This window comes from Microcebus murinus, chromosome 22 (genome assembly GCF_040939455.1).
Source record: "Microcebus murinus isolate Inina chromosome 22, M.murinus_Inina_mat1.0, whole genome shotgun sequence".
Classification (NCBI taxonomy): domain Eukaryota; kingdom Metazoa; phylum Chordata; class Mammalia; order Primates; family Cheirogaleidae; genus Microcebus; species Microcebus murinus.
In genome coordinates this window covers 14,111,484-14,129,972 of record NC_134125.1, presented here as the reverse complement: position 1 = coordinate 14,129,972, position 18,489 = coordinate 14,111,484, and the positions used below count along the sequence as shown (strand labels likewise).

General features: G+C 55.5%; 1 protein-coding gene and 1 pseudogene across 2 annotated transcripts; both read left to right on the top strand.

Annotated features, from left to right (window-relative positions):
• The first annotated feature begins 311 nt into the window (after positions 1 to 311).
• On the top strand, positions 312 to 17,366 carry RAB35 (RAB35, member RAS oncogene family). Of its 2 annotated transcripts, XM_012756492.2 has the most exons (6): positions 646 to 856; positions 6,269 to 6,319; positions 9,525 to 9,648; positions 13,816 to 13,940; positions 14,032 to 14,156; positions 15,752 to 17,366. In XM_012756492.2, exons 1-6 carry the CDS (start codon positions 805 to 807, stop codon positions 15,878 to 15,880), a joined length of 606 nt encoding a protein of 201 aa, XP_012611946.1. In that variant the 5' UTR covers positions 646 to 804; the 3' UTR covers positions 15,881 to 17,366. The 2 variants fall into 2 exon arrangements, with proteins under 2 accessions (XP_012611947.1, XP_012611946.1); XM_012756493.2 differs by lacking the exon at positions 14,032 to 14,156 and having other exon boundaries at positions 312 to 856.
• Positions 15,880 to 17,998, top strand: LOC109729886 (uncharacterized; annotated as a pseudogene).
• The last annotated feature ends 491 nt before the right edge of the window (positions 17,999 to 18,489 follow it).

Below are 18,489 nucleotides of genomic sequence, written 5' to 3'. Positions count from 1 at the left end.
AGAGGTCACAGGGCTAGGATGTGATTTCGACCCACCGCTGCCCTCAAAGGATCCTAAGAGCTATGCTCCGGCAGGCGGCTCCTGTCCTGCATAACTCGGCGGCCACCTGCCACCCTCGGCGTCTGGTCCACAGGCCCGACATGGGGGCGGGGTGCCCGGGCCAGCACCGCGGAGGCGGAGTCGATGCAGAAAGGGGCGCGAAGCCGAGCCTGCGACGCCGCCGACTCTGCCTGCCACATCCCAGTCCCCGGACTCGAGGAACCGGAGCTCGGCGTGGGCCCCGCCCCCTGTCACTGCGCGCCTGTCATTTCCTCTCCGCAGCGCGTGCGGGTCTTGAAGATGAAGGAGCAAGAAGGTCCACGGCCGGGCTTCTCTGGCACCTTGGGCTTCTGTCTGTTAGGGTTCGACAGCGGCTCGGCTCTGCAGGCCCTCCGGGCCGCGGGCAATGGCAACGACGTCGGCCGAGGAGACGCGAGGAAGACGGGCCCGCGCCTACCGGCGCTCTGCCAGGGCGCGTGCGCGGCGAGGGCGCGGCTGGCCGGGCTGCGGCTGCGCAGAGGCGGTGCCAGGCGCTGCGCCTGCGCAGTGTCGGGGCGGGGCGGGAAGAAGGGAGGCGGTGGCAGCGGCGGCGGCGGCTGCTGAGGAGGAGGAGGAGGAGGAGGGGGAGCGGAGGGAGGTGTTTCTGTCAGTTCCGGCTGTTTGTTCGGGAAGTGGATCCGCCGCTGCCGGAGCAGCCCGGAGGGAGCTGCGGATCGCGAGGCCAGTACCGACCCCGCCCGCCCGCGCGCACCGCCCCCGCCCGCCATGGCCCGGGACTACGACCACCTCTTCAAGCTGCTCATCATCGGCGACAGCGGTGAGGCCGCAGCGGCCGGAGGCGGCGCGGGCCCTGCCGGGCGCGGCCCGCGGGGGCCTCGGGGCGGGCAGGCGGGCTGGGAGGTGCTGGCCCGCGCAGGGCGGGCGGGCGGGGTTGCCCGGCGGCCTGGGCCCCAGGGGCGCGCCGAGGGGCTCCCGACCGCGCCGAGGGGAGGTTGGGGCGCGGGGCTGCGGAGCCGAGGGGCCGAACACGCCGGGTCCACTCACCGCGCCTGCCCCTGCCTCACGTGTGACCTTGGTCAAGTCGCGCGATCTCTGGAGTTGGAAAGACCTGGGTTCAATCCCGGGACTAGCAGCTTCTTCGCTGTGTGACCTTGGGCAAGTTGCTACACCTTTCTGAACCTCAGTTGCCTCATCTGTAAAGTGGGGACTTGTCCTTCTGGGTGGTGTGAGTATTCGATGAGATAAAGTAGGAAAAGTGCCCCTGACTAAATGTTAGCTTGATGTTGTCATTATCACCATTGTCCTTTGTGAGCCTTAGTTTCCTCCTCGGTAAAATGGGGACGTTGTCAGAACCTGTCTCATGGGTTTGCTCTGAGGTTTAAATGAGGTAAGGCAGGTAAAGCGCTTTGCCCAAGGCCTGGCATATTCCTCCTGAATTATTGTCATCTCTCTGTATGGTTCAGTTTCCTCATCTGTAAAATGGAATAATAGTAGGATCTGCCTTATGCAGTAGATGTGAGTATAAATATTCAATGAGATATTACACACACAGTGTCGAGGATGGTCCTGGCACACAGCGAGTGGTCACTTAAGTGTTTGCTGTTTGCAGAGGGCTACTGGCGGTGGGTCAGCCAAAATTATGGAAATGTTTTGGCTGTACACATTCCTTCAGGGCTCCGAGTTCAGATCACTGCTCAATCTCTGGTGCCTAGAACAGTGCCTGGCACCAAGTAAGTGCTTAATACCTTGTTGAATTAATAAATATTAAGTGTCCTTAGAAAAGACTTACTGGTTTCTGGGAGAGGAGGGAGGATTTTAGAGGTGTTTGGAGTGTGGCAGGTGAGCAGGTTTATGGGGTGACCAAGAGGTCAAGGAGGCAGGCCCAGGTTTATGGGAGTATAGCTGAGGTGCTGGGATTAATGATGTCCAGGAAGGAGGCTTGGGAGCACGCTGAGTTTATAGCCCAGTCCTGCCTGGAGTGTGGGGAAGGAGGGCATGGGACTGGAGGCAGAGGCCAGGTTGGTGGCAGAGCCCACGGATTGTTAAGGAAACAGGGGACCACATCAAGTGGGTTGTGATAGGAGTGCTAGGTGGCAGTATCATATAGCTGGGTCAGGGAAGTGGGTGGCTTTTGGTCTTGCCTGTGAGGCTGGATTGGGATGTGGTTGGTGGTTTGGATCAGGTGAAGGATGGCTGAGGTTTCCTTGGTTGCCAGAGGAGGGGAGAGGTAAGAGGGGGAAGTTAGGGGCCAGTCAGGGAGGTGGAAGAGTAAAAGTGTGGTTGAGGAAGGAGGCTGAAAGGTGGAGGCCCAATTGGTTGTGGCTTGAACGAAAGAAAACCGGGCAAGCTTTGTAGTGTTGCTATTGGAGATGGCCTTTGCCATTCCTCGGGGTCTTTAGGCTTTTTCCTTTGCAGGATTTGCTTTCAGCTCTGGCCTTGGCTCTAGGGACTGGCCCCAGAGTGAATTCTCTCTTTTTAGAGTTATAGTCAGCCCACCGTGGTCAGGGTCTTTATTCCTCTGTGAGACATCTTGGATCTGCACGTCGATATCCCAAAATGAAAAGCCTAAACTCAGCAAGAAGATGCAGCTTGTTGGCCTTTCTCCCCCATAAGCCCCAGGGGATGGTTTTGGCCCACGTGCTCACAGTACCTTTTACATGGTGTATTGATTTTTCACTCTAAAGTCAGGTGTGGAAGAAGACTCCCTGGGTCAAGATTTCTGTGGTCTGGCTCCAAGTTCAGTCTGAGCATGTCAGCCTAGGTTGCGTAAAGGAGATAGGTGCCGTACTGTTTGATTTCTCCTGACACTGAGCTGATACTCGGAGCTGAACCCTTACGAGCCTGGGAGCTGATAGCCATGGGAGTTCAAACTAAGCCTTGGCAGCTGAGCAAGGAGTCTGACATCATGCGCTCCCCTGAACTGGGCTCCTTGTGCGTATGCCTCCTTAAGATAGAGCAGATGATTTCGGACACTCTCTTACCTGGTTCTCACCCGTAGCTTATATGGTTTATCAAATGAGGAAACTAAGGCTCAGAGGAGGTGACTGACTTGTCCCAAGTCACACAGCACATCTACAAGCAAAGCTGGGAGTTAGTGCACATCTATGCTAATGTGCGGGAGAGCAGCTGGTGTCAGGGCTGGCAAACAGTAGGCCCTGGATGAATGTTGGTTTCTTTATAAATGTAGAGTTCTTCCCCTCTGCCACATTGTACGAGCTTCTGGATTTTGTGTCTCTTCTTTATGCCTGAGGTTCTATATGTTCCCTTATGCTATTCTGACATTGGCACTGATTTGTAACAGCCTCTTGTCTGTGTCCCTGGGACTAGCCATCCTCATTCAGTAGTTAAAGGCCTTCACTTGACAGATGAGTAAATTGAGGCTCAGAGAAGGGGGCGTGACTTGTCTGAAGCTATACAGTGAGGTATCAGCTGAGGCAGGATTAAAACTGAGAACACTTCACTGGAAGGTCTAAGGGTCTTCAAGAGGCTGGAACTGAAGCAAAGAGGAGTGAGGGGCTTAGCGCCCAGGCAGGAGCAGGGCGAGGGAAGATCTGTGTGCGGCTGGCACGATGGGGACCAGATAAAGCAGCCAGGGGAGTGTGGCAGTGATGGAGTATGGCATCTTCTGGCTCCCAAGAGGCATTGAATGCCACCAGGCCAGCGCACCTTGGAGGGTAAAGGATGATGGAACTGGGTTACTTGGGGTCACACTAGATGTGGCCATGGGACGCTGTGGCTATGGTGAAGGTTAATTGGTGCCCTCTGCTCCCTCCCTTAGGCCAGTGCTGTGGGGGAGATGGTTGCAGCACGTTTTTCCAATGAAGCCCCTTCCAGGGCTATATCGGAGGTGGCATTTCTCAGGGTGGATTTCTGCTCTTCTAGAGCAGTGTCAGAGGCTGGTGTTGGGTCTGAAGCAGCCAGATGATTGGTGACTGTAGCGATCTCTCTGCAGCCTAGTGGCTTTTCACTGCTCTGCTGAGGAGCCTTGGGGTCAGTGGAGGGGCTGCTGTGTCATTGCAGAGAGAGTACCTCCCCCTTGTCTGTTTTAGACATAAAGGATTTGGATAAAATTTAATTTTAAAAAAATGATCATGGCTGGACATGGCGGCTCACGCACATAATCCTAGCACTTTGGGAGGCTGAGGTGGGAGGATCTCTTGAAGCCAGGAGTTCGAGACCAGCCTGGGCAACATATCACGACCCCATGTCTATAAAAAATAGAAAAATTAGCTCGGTGTGGTGGCATGCATCTGTTGTCCCAGCTACTTGGGAGGCTGTGGTAGGAGGATCGTTGGAGCCCAGGAGTTTGATGTTGCAGTGAGCTATGATGATACCTGCACTCTAGCCTGGGAGACAGAGTAAGAGGACCCTGTCTCAAAAAAAAAAAAAGATTCTGTTACCCTCCAGAAGTTTGCAAACCACTGCTTCAGCTTCTGTTAATGCTGCAGTGACAGTGTTAGATAGCAGAGCTCTCCGTGAGATTGGCATGTGTTTGGTCATAAATGCAGCGTTTTGTTGGTGTCTACTAAGTACTGGGCCTGGCAGACGGCACTGAGAGTGCACGAGGAGAGTGAGGCGAGAGCTCTGTCCTAGAGGAACTCCCAGCCCAGCAGCCCAGAGACGAGCTGATAGCTGAGTAAGTTGGACCCAGAAGGCCTCAGGAGGAAGCAGAGGAGCCGGCAGGGCCAATGGGGTGTCGGTGCTGGGCAGAGCGCCGCCTTGGGGGACCCAGCCCAGGACGCGGGCTCTCCCCGTGCTTAGCAGGAAGCCAGCCTCACGGCGGGGTGATGAGGAAGTGGCTCTGAGCACGAGCGCAGGGGCTGAGCGGCACCTGTCTGTGCAGGAGCCTCACCCCAGCCCGTCTCAGGGAAGGTGAGACCAAGGTTCACTCGGGGCAACAAGTTCTGCTGGGCATCCGCGGCCAGCTCACTCCCTTGGAGAAGGCCTTGGAAGAGAGCTTTCAGAGGACTGCCCAGAGAGGTTTCCTGGGTGAGATTTAGAATCGTACAACTGTTACTCTGCCCCAGTGGTTTGCATCTTTGGCTACTTGGGCGGATGAGGGGGCAGGTGTGGGCTTCTCCCATAGAGAGGCACATACAGTCAAGTTTGCACTTAGATTGAGGAGGTTCGTGAGCCCCTAGTTAAGGCCTCCTCATAGCCGTGATGGGATTTCCATTGAAACTCTTGACAGGAGTGGGATGTGGGAGCTCCCGTGGGGTGGTTTTTTCCCAATCCTGAACTGATGCAAGAAGACTCCCCAGCTCTGTGCCTTGGAGGCACTGTAGCCTCTGGAGGACACGGGCTGGATTTAGATCTCAGCTCCCCCTTCTGCAGAGACACCTTGGGTCAGCTGCTCAGTGTCTCAGAGTCTTGGCTTCCTCCTCTTAAGAGATGTGGTTAGATTTACAATTAAAGGAGCATCAAAGTGCTCACCACACAGACAACTCAGTCGTGTTAATTCTTTCCTTCTGTGGTGAGTTGACCCATCTGGCCTCAGGGTGGCAGGGGTTGGGAATGGGACAGGAAGATGGGTCAGGCGTACTTGGCAGGCTGAAGCAGCTGTGTGCTGGGGAAGGCCAGGCAGACACTTGTTCGTGGACTAAGCCAGGAGCACTGTGCTAAGTGCCGTGCTCTGAGCATGCACAGGCTGTTGGCCTGATGGGTATAAGGCAGTAGTCCACCGATCCAGCTGGCAGGGACAACCCCCTGGGAAGACAGTGGATATTCTGGTCTATGTGGGCCTCAGTTTCCTCACCTGCCAAATGGCCCTGATGATCTCGAGGGTTCTTTCCAGCTCTACAGTACCTCGTTTCTAGGCCCTCCTATCTGAAGCATACATGGTGTGAGTTTTTTAATGGACTGTTTTTGACGCACTGTGGGGCTGGTCTCTTGCGGTTGACCTTCCTCCTCCTGCTTTGGCTCTGTCGTCTGCTGTCTCCCTTTGGGCTGGCCTTCAGCACAGGGCCTGGACACGAGTCCCTTTCTCGTCTGTCTCCCAGGGGATGCGTGAGCAGCTTGTCTTACAGGAGGATGAAGGGAGAGGTCGAGGACTGAGTGAGTGGAGATGTTCTTGGTGCGTGGCTGGTTGAGGAGGCAGAAACAGTATTGACTCAGCTGGGTCCTGCGAAGCTTCATAAGAGCTGGAGCTCAGGCCATCTCCCCAAAGAAGGGCTGGGGATGGAGGGAAGAACACCTGCCCCCTCTCATCTCGGTGCTTTCTCTCTTGCAGGTGTGGGCAAGAGCAGTTTACTCTTACGCTTTGCAGACAACACTTTCTCAGGTGAGTCTTCCCCTGTGTACTGCTGGGTGTTGTTCTTTTGTTACCTCCTCCACACACACTCCCCAGAACACACTTGCCTCTCCCCGTCTGCCACATGGCAGGGAACTTTCCCATTCTGGTTGCCAAAGGAAGAAGAAGACAGGGGAGCTTAGGTACTTATGGCGCTTCAGGCGTCTGTGATCTGTCTTCATGCACCTTGTTCAAAAAAAACCCTTGCTTGGCCCATCCTTTTCCTACCAGGGTCTTTTTGTGCCCAACATTAAAAAAAAAGTTTAAAAATATTGTAAGATAGTAAGATACCTGCCCGTATAAAATTTCAAGCAGGAAGGTGTCAATAAAGTGAAAAACGAAAGTTGTCCCTGCACCTGGCCCCTGCGCTGCCCTGGTAGCCTCTTGTCTGTGTGTGTCTTTCTCACTTTTTTCTGAACGCCACGTGCTGTTCGGCAGCCTGCCTTCCTCTTCAAGGAACATCCTTCTGCATCATGGCTGCACACACACTTTTCTGCTTCTCTTGAGTGGCTGCGAAATTTTCTGTGCTGTATGTGGATGCACCATAGTTCCTCATCTGTCCTCTTCATAAATGCACGGTTTCTGGTTGCTTCTGTTTTAAGTGATGTTGCATTACTTGGGATACATTGTATGTTCTTGTAGGTGCATTTCAGAAGTGCGGTTACTGGGTCACAGGGTGTGTGCACTTACAGTTTCCATAGCTACTGCCAACTTTCAAAGAGGTTGTAGTAATTTAATTTACTCCCCCACCCCCCAAAGGTTAACAGAGCCCCTTGTCAGCTTTGATAAATGCTAGATCCTGGTAGTTGTCTTCATTTTTGCTAAGCTGATAGGCAAAAAGAGCTAACTCCTTTACATTTGCTATTCCCTGCTGGCTGGTGATGTTGAGCGTATTTTCGTTTGTTAAAAAGTCAGGTTCAGGCTGGGGCGGGGGCTCACGCCTGTAATCCCAGCACTCTGGGAGGCCAGGGTGGGCGGATTGCTCGAGGTCAGGAGTTTGAAACCAGCCTGAGCAAGACCGAGACCCCGTCTCTACTATAAATAGAAAGAAATTAATTGGCCCACTAATATAGAAAAAATTAGCCAGGCGTGGTGGCGCATGCCTGTAGTCCCAGCTACTCAGGAGGCTGAGGCAGCAGGATTGCTTGAGCCCAGGAGTTTGAGGTTGCTGTGAGCTAGGCTGATGCCATGGCACTCACTCTAGCCTGGGCAACAAAGCGAGGCTCTGTCTCAAAAAAAACGAAAGTCAGGTTTGTTGCAGAGGCCTCAGGCTGCATTGGCTTGAGGACTGAAATGTGGTTATCTTGTGGGGGATCCCTCTGTGGTTGGGGGGCAAGCTCTGCTTAGGAAGTGAGTACATGGCAGATGCCTCTCAGTGGAGAAGTGGGTTTTGTCCTCTTTCTGTCCCTCATAGTGGCTCTGCAACACCACTGGTGGTGTGCTGTGGGAAAAAGAGTTGGCTTCTCTGTGTGACCTTGAGCTAGTGACTAGGCCTCTGCTCATATGTAATGTGGGACTGTGATGGTCTGTTCCGCGTGGGTTTGTTGTGAGATTACTTGAAGTAGCACATGGTGCAGTGCCTGGGACTAAGTAGTTTCTCAGTAAATACCAGCTATCTGTTGTTGCTGTTACCTTCTGTTCAAGAATGATAACTAATGGACAGCCTCTAATGCTGAAAAATGTCCCTGTACTTCACCATGCAATCAGCATTCAGCTCTTGGAGGGCTCTTTGGCCATCTCTCTCTTCCTTTCCCTTCCTGCTCCTAGCATCTCAGTTCATGGCTGGTTCCAGCTGGAAGCCTTACAGCAGCTCCTGCCCAGCCGAACCAGGCTGCTTGATTCCTCTCGCTAGTGCATGTCTCTGGCAGGGTCTTTCCTCTGTTTAGAAACCTCAGTGGCCCCCTGTCACCTGAGCAGGAGTTTACAGCAAGGTTTCCCCACTTCGACACTTTGGGCCCTGTCATTCTCTGTTGTGGGCTGCCCTGCGTGTTGAAGGGTATGCAGCAGCAGCCTGGTGCACTACCCACTAGTTGCCAGTCGCGTTTTTCTTTCCACCCCAGATAAAAATGTCTTTAGACATTGCCAAGTGTCCTTTGTGATTTTGGAAGAACCACTGGTCTTCATAATCTGTTTTCAGCTCACCTTTCCAACTTTCTCATAATGCTTGTGCATTTTTCATTTTTTTTGTGTGCTCATTTAACCATCAGATGTTTAAGTGCCTAACCCTGCTAGGCGCCTGGCCACACACCCACCAGGTGCGGGCTTGTTCTCAGAACGTCTTCCAGTTGTGCACTGGCCTTGGCTGTTTGCCTGTGTGGGGTGTCTCAACCTTCCAGATCTTACCTCTTCTTTTAAGCTAGGCCCAAATGTGACTTCCTCCTTGCAGCCTGCCTCAATCTCTACCTCACCTTGAACTTTGGCCTTTCCTACACACTTGCCATCCTTCATGTAGTCGTGTGTGTGTTGTGTCTCCCTCCCCGTGTTATTGGTAAGCTCCTAATGGAGAGAGAATCTGTGGTGTTCCTCATGTTCAGGCCTTTGGAAGCCTGGGCTGGACTGTTGCCCCAGCAGGACATTCTCTGATCATCTCGCACAGATGCCCCAAGAGAGCTGTTTAAATGCAGCTCCTGCCTCTGTTTGAAACCCTCATTGCCCCATCACACAAGAGAAAGCCCAAGTTCTCAAAAATGGCACAAAGGCCCAAAATCTGGCCTCAGCCGCCCTCTACCTGCCTCCCATAGGTGCCCGACCCAACGTGCTTGCCCATGCTGTTGCCCTTCTAGCTGGAGCAGTGGTTTGCAGACCGCAGGTCATGACCTGTTTGTGCGTTAGGAAGTTAATTTTGTGGGAGGTTAAAATTTTTTTGAATTGAAAAGAAAAACCCAGAGTGCTTTATAGCTCTGCCACGATTCCCAGATCACAGCTGACATGTCCAGACCCGGCCACTCTAAAGGAGCCTGGCCCTCTCCCCCCAGTCCCATCCTGTTTTATTTCCTTTGTAGCTCTTACACGTTCTGAAATTGTCTTTATCAGTTTGTTTCATTGTATCCTGTCTGTCACTCTCACCTCAAGCCTTGTCTTCCTTGTTCGGTGCTGTGTCCCTGGAATCTAGAACATATGGGACACATGGGATGAGCGGGGTGGGATGGTGGAGCCCAAGGTGTGGGCCTCACGCGCCGTGTGTATGTGTGTACAGGCAGCTACATCACCACAATTGGAGTGGACTTCAAGATCCGGACCGTGGAGATCAACGGGGAGAAGGTGAAGCTGCAGATCTGGGACACGGCGGGGCAGGAGCGCTTCCGCACCATCACCTCCACGTGAGTCAGCCCCGCGCCTGTCCGAAGGCCTCCCCATTGACGTGTGGGCACAGTTGAGTGGTCATGGTAGAATGTCACTGGTGGCTCCCTGAGGCTGTCGGGAAGGGAGCCCTTTGCTGGCCACAGGAGGCTGTATTCAGCGCTGCCCTTCTTCCTTCTGAAGATACAGGAGGAGGTAGGGATGTGGTGTGACTATTGCCCTGGGTAGCAGGCAGTGGCTGAGCACCCTGGCAGGACAGTGACTATGGACCCTCCCCGCTGGCAGTCAGCTTACCCTTAGGCCTGTAGTTCCCGTGGGAATAGTAGTAGCATTTGCCTCTCCAGGTGGGTGTGAAGCGCCCTGCCCGTCGAACACTTAGTCAATGATAGTTACTCTTGGTAGATGGCAGTTGTGACAGTTTGGGGTCGGCCTGTGCAGGCTCCTCGTGCCAATCTGCCTTGACGTGGCTCTCTTGGGAGGCCTAGGAGGGCCTTCTTTCCCTCCCCAGAGCTCTGGGAAACCCACCACCCAGCATGTTGCCCACCTTTGTGGCTTTTAGCTGCAAACAGGAGGAAAACGTAGCTCTAGCTCAGAGCAGTGGGTGTCTTGTGGAGGGACTCTTGGTTGTTGGGTTAATGGAATAGGTTTTAGAAAAGAGCAGGTTTGAAGGCAGACAAATTTGGAATTGTGCTACATGCCCTGGGGCAAGCTGCTTAACTCAGATCCCCAGAGGGTCTGTCTTTGGGACTGGCTGCAGGGTGGGGTGTGCCAGGAGCCCTGCTCCGGTGGGAGGATTGTCTGGGCGCGCCCTCCTGTAGCTTTGTGGGCAGTGCCACTGTCACCCCAGTTTACAGAGGGAGGGTGCTCTGAGAAGGGGTGTGCTCCTAGTGGTGGCAGGGCCTGAGCTCCACGCAGTGCTGTGTGCAGTCGGGCCTGTGTCTGGCCTGCTGCGGCACCTTCCGGGGAAGCGCCTCTGGGAGTGGACTCGGGAAGGCCGATGAGGACGTTTCCTGGCCAGAGGTCTCTTTCCTCCCACAGCTCGTCGGACCCCAGGCTGGTCACCCATCCCAGCCCCCCCAGGACCTTCTGAGGCGGCCTGGTGGCGGTAGCTGGGAGTGTGGGCAGCCCGTGTGGGCCATGCTGGGCAAGAGGGTTCATGGACCTGGAGCCCGAGCAGCCCTGAGCTGAGCACATGTGTGCCTTGGCCTGGGACTCCCCAAAACCCTGCGGGTTCCCAGTGTCAGTGCTGCCTGGGCACAGTGCTCTGTGACCCCTTGCTGATTGGCTACCTGAGCAAGGGTTGTCAGGCCCCGTGTGTCTTGGCAGCTGTCAGTGAGGACCTCAGGGGGACCACTGGGGTCAGGCCCCCCAGGGGGGGCTGGCATGAGCATGTTGGGCACACCGGCCCAAGCGAGGCAGGACCTGTCATCGGGGCAGTAGGTCTGGGCACTGACCTCACGCATCCTGACTTAGAACCAGGCCTGTCGCTGAGGACTTCACCTGCTTTATTTCGTTTAATCTTGATAGGACGAGCAAACAGGCCCAGGGAGGATGAAGCAGCCTAGCTTGGCGGAGTAGAAGGGATTAGAACCGAGGCCTTTACCCAGCGCCTGGCCCTGCTCCCTAGGGGCCACAGCCCCTCCCCGGCCGCTGTGAAGTCAGCTCCTTTTGGGGGTGTGGGAAGAGGGTGAACAGGCTCCTTCATTCCGGGAGGAGACTTGGAAGAGTAACTCAGCGGCCTATGGGCACCTGCTGGCCGGCCGCCTGTCTGTCTGGGGAGGTTAGCCCCATCATAGCGTCTCAGGCTCTGCCCCTCATAGGCAGGAGGCACTGCAGGGCCCACTGAAGGCCTCCAAGGAACTCGACCCTCTGTGATGGTTGCTGGCGAAGAAGGAAGGATTCTAGGAAAGTTGAGGAGTTTTCAGCAACAGGGCAGTCAGGGTGCAATAGCATGACCTTTTCTGATTCAGGGCATTAAAAGAGAAACTGAAATTTGTATCCCAATAGCGCGACAAGAAAGGGCCCAGTCGTCAGCCCCTCTTGAGTTCTTGCCTTTGGTGACTGAAGTTTGCTGGTCCTGAGAGGTGCAGCTGGGGGAGAGAGGTTGGGGTGGAGCACGTGAGAGGGTGACGAGGAGGGGACGCTCCTGGGCCTCACGTCCTCACTGGTAGCGTGGCCATCCTGCGTCTGTTGGACCAGGTTGTTGCAAAGACTGACAAGACAAGGTTAATGGATAAAGCCCCCGGCACCGTGCCTGGCTCACAGCAGTGCTGGCAGGTGGGAGTGATTCCTGGGGGTGATGGGCCAGGAAGCCCAGAGGCACCGTTACCCTTCCAGCCAGAGCTCTGAGCCACTAACCTCGTCCCCAGACTAGTTCTTTGCTCTTGGCCAAAGCCCCTTCCCTGAGCCCCAGAGAAGGTGGACATTCCCGGGGAGCAGCGGGGGCTTTGTACTGTGGCCGTGGCCCTGGGATTTCTTGGCATCTTTAATAATCTTTAGCAGAGAGTCTGCGGTGGCATTCCACTCCTCGTGCTTCCGTTGCTGGCAGGGGCAGGCGTCTGTGCCTGCGGTTCTGGTGCGCACTTGTGTGCGCGCTGCCGTGTGCTGAGCTGGCGCTCACGGCGGCGGCTGCTGGAGGCCTGGCCGAGGCCAGAGCTGGCTCTTGGGCGCGGTGCCAAGACGGCTTGACTGCCATGGCTCCCCCGTAGCCGAGGAGTGCTGCCACCCTGGGAGCCAAGCTGTGGGCAGAATGCGGGGCCCCGGGAGAGGATCCCAGGCCTTCAGGGCCGCTACTAGCTGCCCCTTGGTTTCCTTGCACCTTTCTCTGGGACTCCAGGTTATCATTGAAGTAATGTTAGTAATGATAACAAAGCATACCTGTGTTGACCCTGACTGCTCCTGAGCCCTCGGTAGCATGGTGTACCCCTCCTTTGTCCCTCACAGCCCCTCTAGGAGTTAAGTTGTAGCGTACCTGTTTTACAGTTGAGGAAACTGAGGCATGGCTAAATGAATGCAGTGGCCTTCCCAAGGTCCACAGCCTTTCAGAGTTGGACCCAGCATTGGTCTTTGTCCTCAGATTGGGCCTCGGTTGAGAAGAGGTGGCCAGAGCTGACAGGCAGGGGGATGGGACCAGAGCTGCCCCCACTAGCCTGGCCACCCCAGCCTCTCTCGGCCTGCAGTGCCTGGCGCTGTCTCCAGCTCGGGCGAGGAGCGCCTGCGCTCTGCATGAGCCTCGGGCACATACAGGTGCTTAGGGCTGGACAGGTGGCAGCCAGAGGCCAGGGAAGCAGCCTGTCCACTTGTGATCTGCCGCTTGGTGTCCTGAGGAGCCCCCAGGGAGGGAGAATCCCTATAGCTTTGGGAAGAGGGCGTAGAGGGGCGCTTCTGGCTGGTTCTGTGGCGTTGGGATGGGGGTACTGCCCGGCTGCTGGCTCTTGGGCAGGGTGGGGGGAGAGAACACAGGCCCTGGTCCTTCCTCTGTCCTCCTGAACTGGCGGGGTGGATGGGACTGGAGTCTGCAGAGGAATGTCTGACGCGCCCCTTCTTTCCAGACCTTTCCCCTGGCCCTGGGCTCTGTGTGTTTGCAGAATGGCTTTTTGCAAGGCCCCCTCTTCCCAGCCACCCTGGATGCCCACGCGGCCTCCTGACTCTCCCTGCCACTGGCATAGATGAGCCTAGAGTGGCAGGAAGGGCGGTGCCCGCCTGCTCCAGGGGCGGGGACATGGACGTCGCTAGGAATTCACAGATGGTGCAGCTTCTTGGGTATTTCTCTAAAACAGATTAGAGGAAAGAAAATTTCTGAATGTTCAAAGACAGTGATGACATGATATCAAATACAAAAATGGCCTGAATTAAGAAAAACTTCCAAGAAGTTTTAAGCTAGCAGCAGACTCTGAACAACCTGGGGTGACTCCTCAGACCTGGGGCCACCTCAGGGCTGAGCACTCCTACTCTGGTGCCCTGGTGAGAGGAGCCAGTGCTGCCTGGCAGCCTTTCCTGCTGGCCAGGTGTGGCCAGAGTATGTTGGCTGAGGCCAGAGAGGACCCAGACTCCAGGGGGTTTTGGGGTGAAGTTTTGGCCACCCCCTCCCACTGCCCTGGCTGCTGTCCTGACGTGGGCAGGCGGGTCCTAGCGAAGGGGATGCTGTTGTCGGGGCTGAAGCTCTGACACACACCCTGGCTCTACAGATATTATCGGGGGACCCATGGGGTCATCGTGGTTTATGACGTCACCAGTGCTGAATCCTTTGTCAACGTCAAGCGGTGGCTTCATGAAATCAACCAGAACTGTGATGATGTGTGCCGAATATTAGGTGAGGCTGGACCTGGAGGGGCAAGGACGGTGGGATGGTGGGTGGCCGGAGGGGCCCTTCAGGGCTGGGCTGACTCTGCTTTGCCTCGAAGTGGGGAATAAGAATGACGACCCTGAGCGGAAGGTGGTGGAGACAGAAGATGCCTACAAATTCGCTGGGCAGATGGGGATCCAGTTGTTTGAGACCAGCGCCAAGGAGAACATCAATGTGGAGGAGGTGAGGCCTGGCTGTGGCCAGGGCGACGGGCCCGGTGCGCCTCTGACTCTGCCCCACCCCACGGCCCCTTCTCCCCACACCTGGCCTGCGCAGGGCATGAGTGACAAATGGAAAACGTCACTGTAGCTGCCATTCACTGAGTGCCTGCTGCATGCCAGGCATTATGCCAGGCCTTTTGAGGTTCTAAGCTTGTATCTCAACAGTCCTGTCTGGTAGAGAAAATAGGGAAACTGAGGTTCCAAGTGTGTAAGGAACTTAAGGAATATCCCCCAGCTAGTAAGAGGCTGAGTCAAACTTTGATCCGCCCCTCGCCAAAGCCTCCAGTCCTCTGCCTCCTTGGCCCTCCCTGTACCACCTTTTCCTGCTCTTGCTTTCCCTGCGGCCTTGCTGCCTACAGAGGCCAGGAGCTGTGGCCTCGTTCAGGTGGGCACCTCCCGCAAGCTCCTTAGAGGCTGCTCTGCTTCTGGGGACATGTGCTGCCCAGAGGCGGGAGTGCAGGCTCCTCACCTCGGCTGGGGACTTAACCTCTCTGGGCTTCCTCTGCTCCTGTGCAGACCGGGGGAGGGAGAGCCGCTGCCTTCCACGTGGTGAAGGCTGAGTGCAGAATGTCACGCCCAGCGCTTGGTGCACGGTACACACCCTGTGGACAGGGGCTGTCTTTCACCCTTACTGCCCCCACCAGCATGGGGACTGCTATGCACCTTTCCAGGCGGAGGGGACTGTGGTGGTAGATGGAGTCTCACTGGATCCTGGCATTGGAAGGAGTCTGGGAAAGGTTCCAGGCAGGACCTCTGGGCCCCATGTGCAGTGAGGTAGCATGGAGCTGGAGGCTCCAGGTCCCATCCCGCCTGTGAGCAGGACAGGGGCACTTTTATCTTTCTTGTCAGAAGAGCCTAGCTGAATGAAAAGGGGTTCCTACTCTGTGTGGTAAAAAGACTAGAAAGCCCCTGAGAAATAAACTCACCCAAGTCCACACAGCTCATGGGTCTTGATGTTGTTCCTTTTTTTTTTTTGAGTCTCACTCTGTTGTCCCGGCTAGAGTGCCATGGCGTCAGCCTAGCTCACAGCAACCTCAAACTCCTAGGCTCAAGCAATCCTTCTGCCTCAGCCTCCCAAGTAGCTGGGACTACAGGCATGCGCCACCATGCCCTGCTAATTTTTTCTATATATTTTTAGTTGGTCAATTAATTTTTTTCTATTTTTAGTAGAGATGGGTTCTCGCTCTTGCTCAGGCTGGATTTGAACTCCTGACCTCAAGCTATCTGCCCGCCTCGGCCTCCCAGAGTGCTAGGATTACAGGCGTGCACCACTGCAACCACTGAGCCTTTTTTTTTTTTTTTTTTTTTTTTTTAAAGAAATGAGGTCTTGCTATGTTGCCCTGGCTGGCCTCAAACTCTTGGGCTCAAGTCATCCTCCTGCCTCAGCCTTCCAAGTAGTAATGGTGTTCCTTTTTGACCTTTAAATAAAAGAATTCACCATCTCCTAGAACGGGTTTTGAGGACATACATATAAAAAAACTTACAGTGGAAAGAGCAGGGCCAGCAGGGGGCCCCCTTGCTAGGTCTGAGGCCTGCCCTACCTCTTTCCTCCCACAGATGTTCAACTGCATCACAGAGCTGGTCCTTCGAGCAAAGAAAGACAACTTGGCGAAACAGCAGCAGCAGCAACAGAACGACGTGGTGAAGCTCACGAGGAACAGTAAACGAAAGAAACGCTGCTGCTAATGCCCCAGCCCACGCAGAGACTGCGCTGCGGTCCCTCCCCCAGCCCGAGGCCCAGGGGGGCTCCTCGGGGGACAGTCTCAGTTTTGTGCCGTTATTTAAAGAATTCTCTCCACGTTTTTGTACTGGGAGGCACCATCGGCACTTCCTCCTCCCCCCTCCCCCAGTGCCAAGAAGGTGTTGGACAAGCCCGCCCTCCCCCACCGGTGCCCCTCCTCCCCGGCCAAGGCGCCTGGACCTGGCGAGGACGCTGCCAGCCGAGCGGACTGATTAACCAGAGTCTGTACATAGTGTATATTGCTCTAACCAACCGCACACCTCGTCCCACTCTGGCTTTTGCCTCCTTAATGCCAACCTGCTGCGACGGACCCTCCCCGCTCCCCTTCCCGTCCCATCTTACTGCCAAGCAGCTTCCGGAGGAGACGGCGTCGTGTTCTTACAGGCATCACTGGCCGCCCTGGGCTGGTGAAGCGGGCTCCGTGTTGCTCATTCTCTCCTGCAGGCTGTCGACTTCTGTCCCCGGCACACAGGGTCTCAGCCTCAGTGGGGCCCTGCCGGCTCTCGTTCCTCCCTATTGTCCCCTGAGCAGGGGCAAATGGCCTCAAGGTGGGCCCCAGCCCTACAGTTCCCTGGAGGCAGCCAGTCCTGCCCTCTGGCCAACAGATTTCTTCTCCTGCCTTCTAGATGCCTCTGAGCTGCAAACCCAGGGGAGCCATGGCTTCTAATTTATACCAACATGTTTCAGTTCCACCAGAAAGGTAGGGGTGTGTTTGCACAAAGATGGGGCTTGCAGGGGGCTATAGAAGCATTAACAGATAAAAAGAAGCCAAATCAAATGAATTAAGTTCCTCACAATTGTTTTCTTTCTCTGGGGTTTGATTGGCACAGCACTAAAAGTTGTGGCCACCTCACTTTGGGTCCAGTGTTTTTAGAAAAAGCAAAAGGCTTCCTGTCATTGTGGGACCAGGCTCTTGGCGTTTCTTGGTGGGAACGGAGAAGGCGCCTCCCACTGTTTGATAGCCCTGATGCAGCGCCAGGCATCTTTGGACCCAGGGCATGGGTGCCAGGGGCTGCTGGGCTGTGGGGACAACACCCCTGGGCTGGGACGGCACGCAGCCTCGGACCACTGACAAAACTGTTGTAGTGTAAAGGTGGCAGGAGGATTTCTTAGCGGGTGGAAAGGAGTGCTCGGGGGTCTGGGGGAAGGCAGTTTTGACCCACCCCAGCCCTCTGGAGGAAAAACCAGGGTCCTCTGCACTTGATAACTGACCCCTCCCCGCCTGGACACTTCATTCCCCTTTCCCCTAAAAGGATCAAGTAACTGGGAAGAATTTATCTCAACACCATGGTGTTTTACTAGATTTCCTTTCCTAGGCAATTCCCAGGCAAAGCCCTGATTGGACAATCACATCACAGATGACACTGCAGATTTTCCATGTTAACACTGTGGATGGGTTTTTAATCAATAAAAACTGGGGGTTTCTTCTCACCTGGGGGTTTCTTCTCTCCACTTGCCCAAACTGCCAAAAGCCAGTGGTTCTGCGAGGCAGGCCTTCACTCCAGCCTCAGGATGGGGCTGGGAGCTCGGTGGGCCTGGAAAGGGGGTGGGGGGACATGGAAGGGGGCAGGCAGCCCCCTCTGGTCTGAGGAGCCAGGAGCAGAAGCGGGGACTCTGTCCTCAGGACTTCCCTGGCTGCCCATGGGCCCCGTGGGGACGCTCGGCACTCGGGCTCCTGTGCTGGTGAGTGGGGGCACACTTGCCCGAGCATTCAGGTGAGGCTGGCGCGGGTGTGCTTGCGACTTCAAGCAATAAGAGGGGTGTCCTGGGAGCTTCCAGCCGGGCTAGAGGTGCCCATGGCTTCTGGCAGCTGGACCTCCAGACCTAGGTGGTGGGGGGATTTTGGCGATGACGGTGTGCCTGTCCCACTGAGTGTTACACGCATGAATGGGGGGTCGTGGGTGGGGGTGGGGGACTCAGGGCTGAACCAATGTCCTAGTGGACCTGATGTGAAATTCTGTCAAAACTTTTCAATGGTTTGCTAGGATTATTTCTGTATTGAAAGTTTCTAATTATGCTTTTTAAAAAAAAAAGTACTAAAAATAAAGGTTCAAGCTGCCAAATTTTTTTCCAGGGTCTGTTTGCTCTCCCTCCAGCTGTACTCTGGGTGGGCCTGGCTTCTTCCCATCCGTTATGTCCGGCTCTTGTCTGTTCTTGGCGTGAGTCTTGCACAGGTGCCTGCTGGGGCCTTGGGACACTTTCAGAAGCCAAGTCCATTTTCTCCATGAACGGCTGGTCCAGGGTTGTGTCTGCTCTAGTGTGACGCACTGGCTGGGAGCACACGCGGTAAGATGCCAGGGGAAGCTCCGGGTTTACTCGCACGCCCAGGAGGATGCCGTGGAAGCCTTGGCTTGGAGTGGCTTCCTTCTGGCTCAGAGTTTCTACCGTGCCCTGGGGCGCAGTGCCGCAGGCCTGCCCTGCGGACGCTGTAGTGCTGGGGGCAGGCAAGGCCAGGCAGGAGTGGTGGGGGGCAAGGTGCTGCCACCCTCTAGGAGAGATGCCCCTTCCTGGCCAAATCCGTTGACTGGGGACCAGCATCTGAGGTGACCTCTCA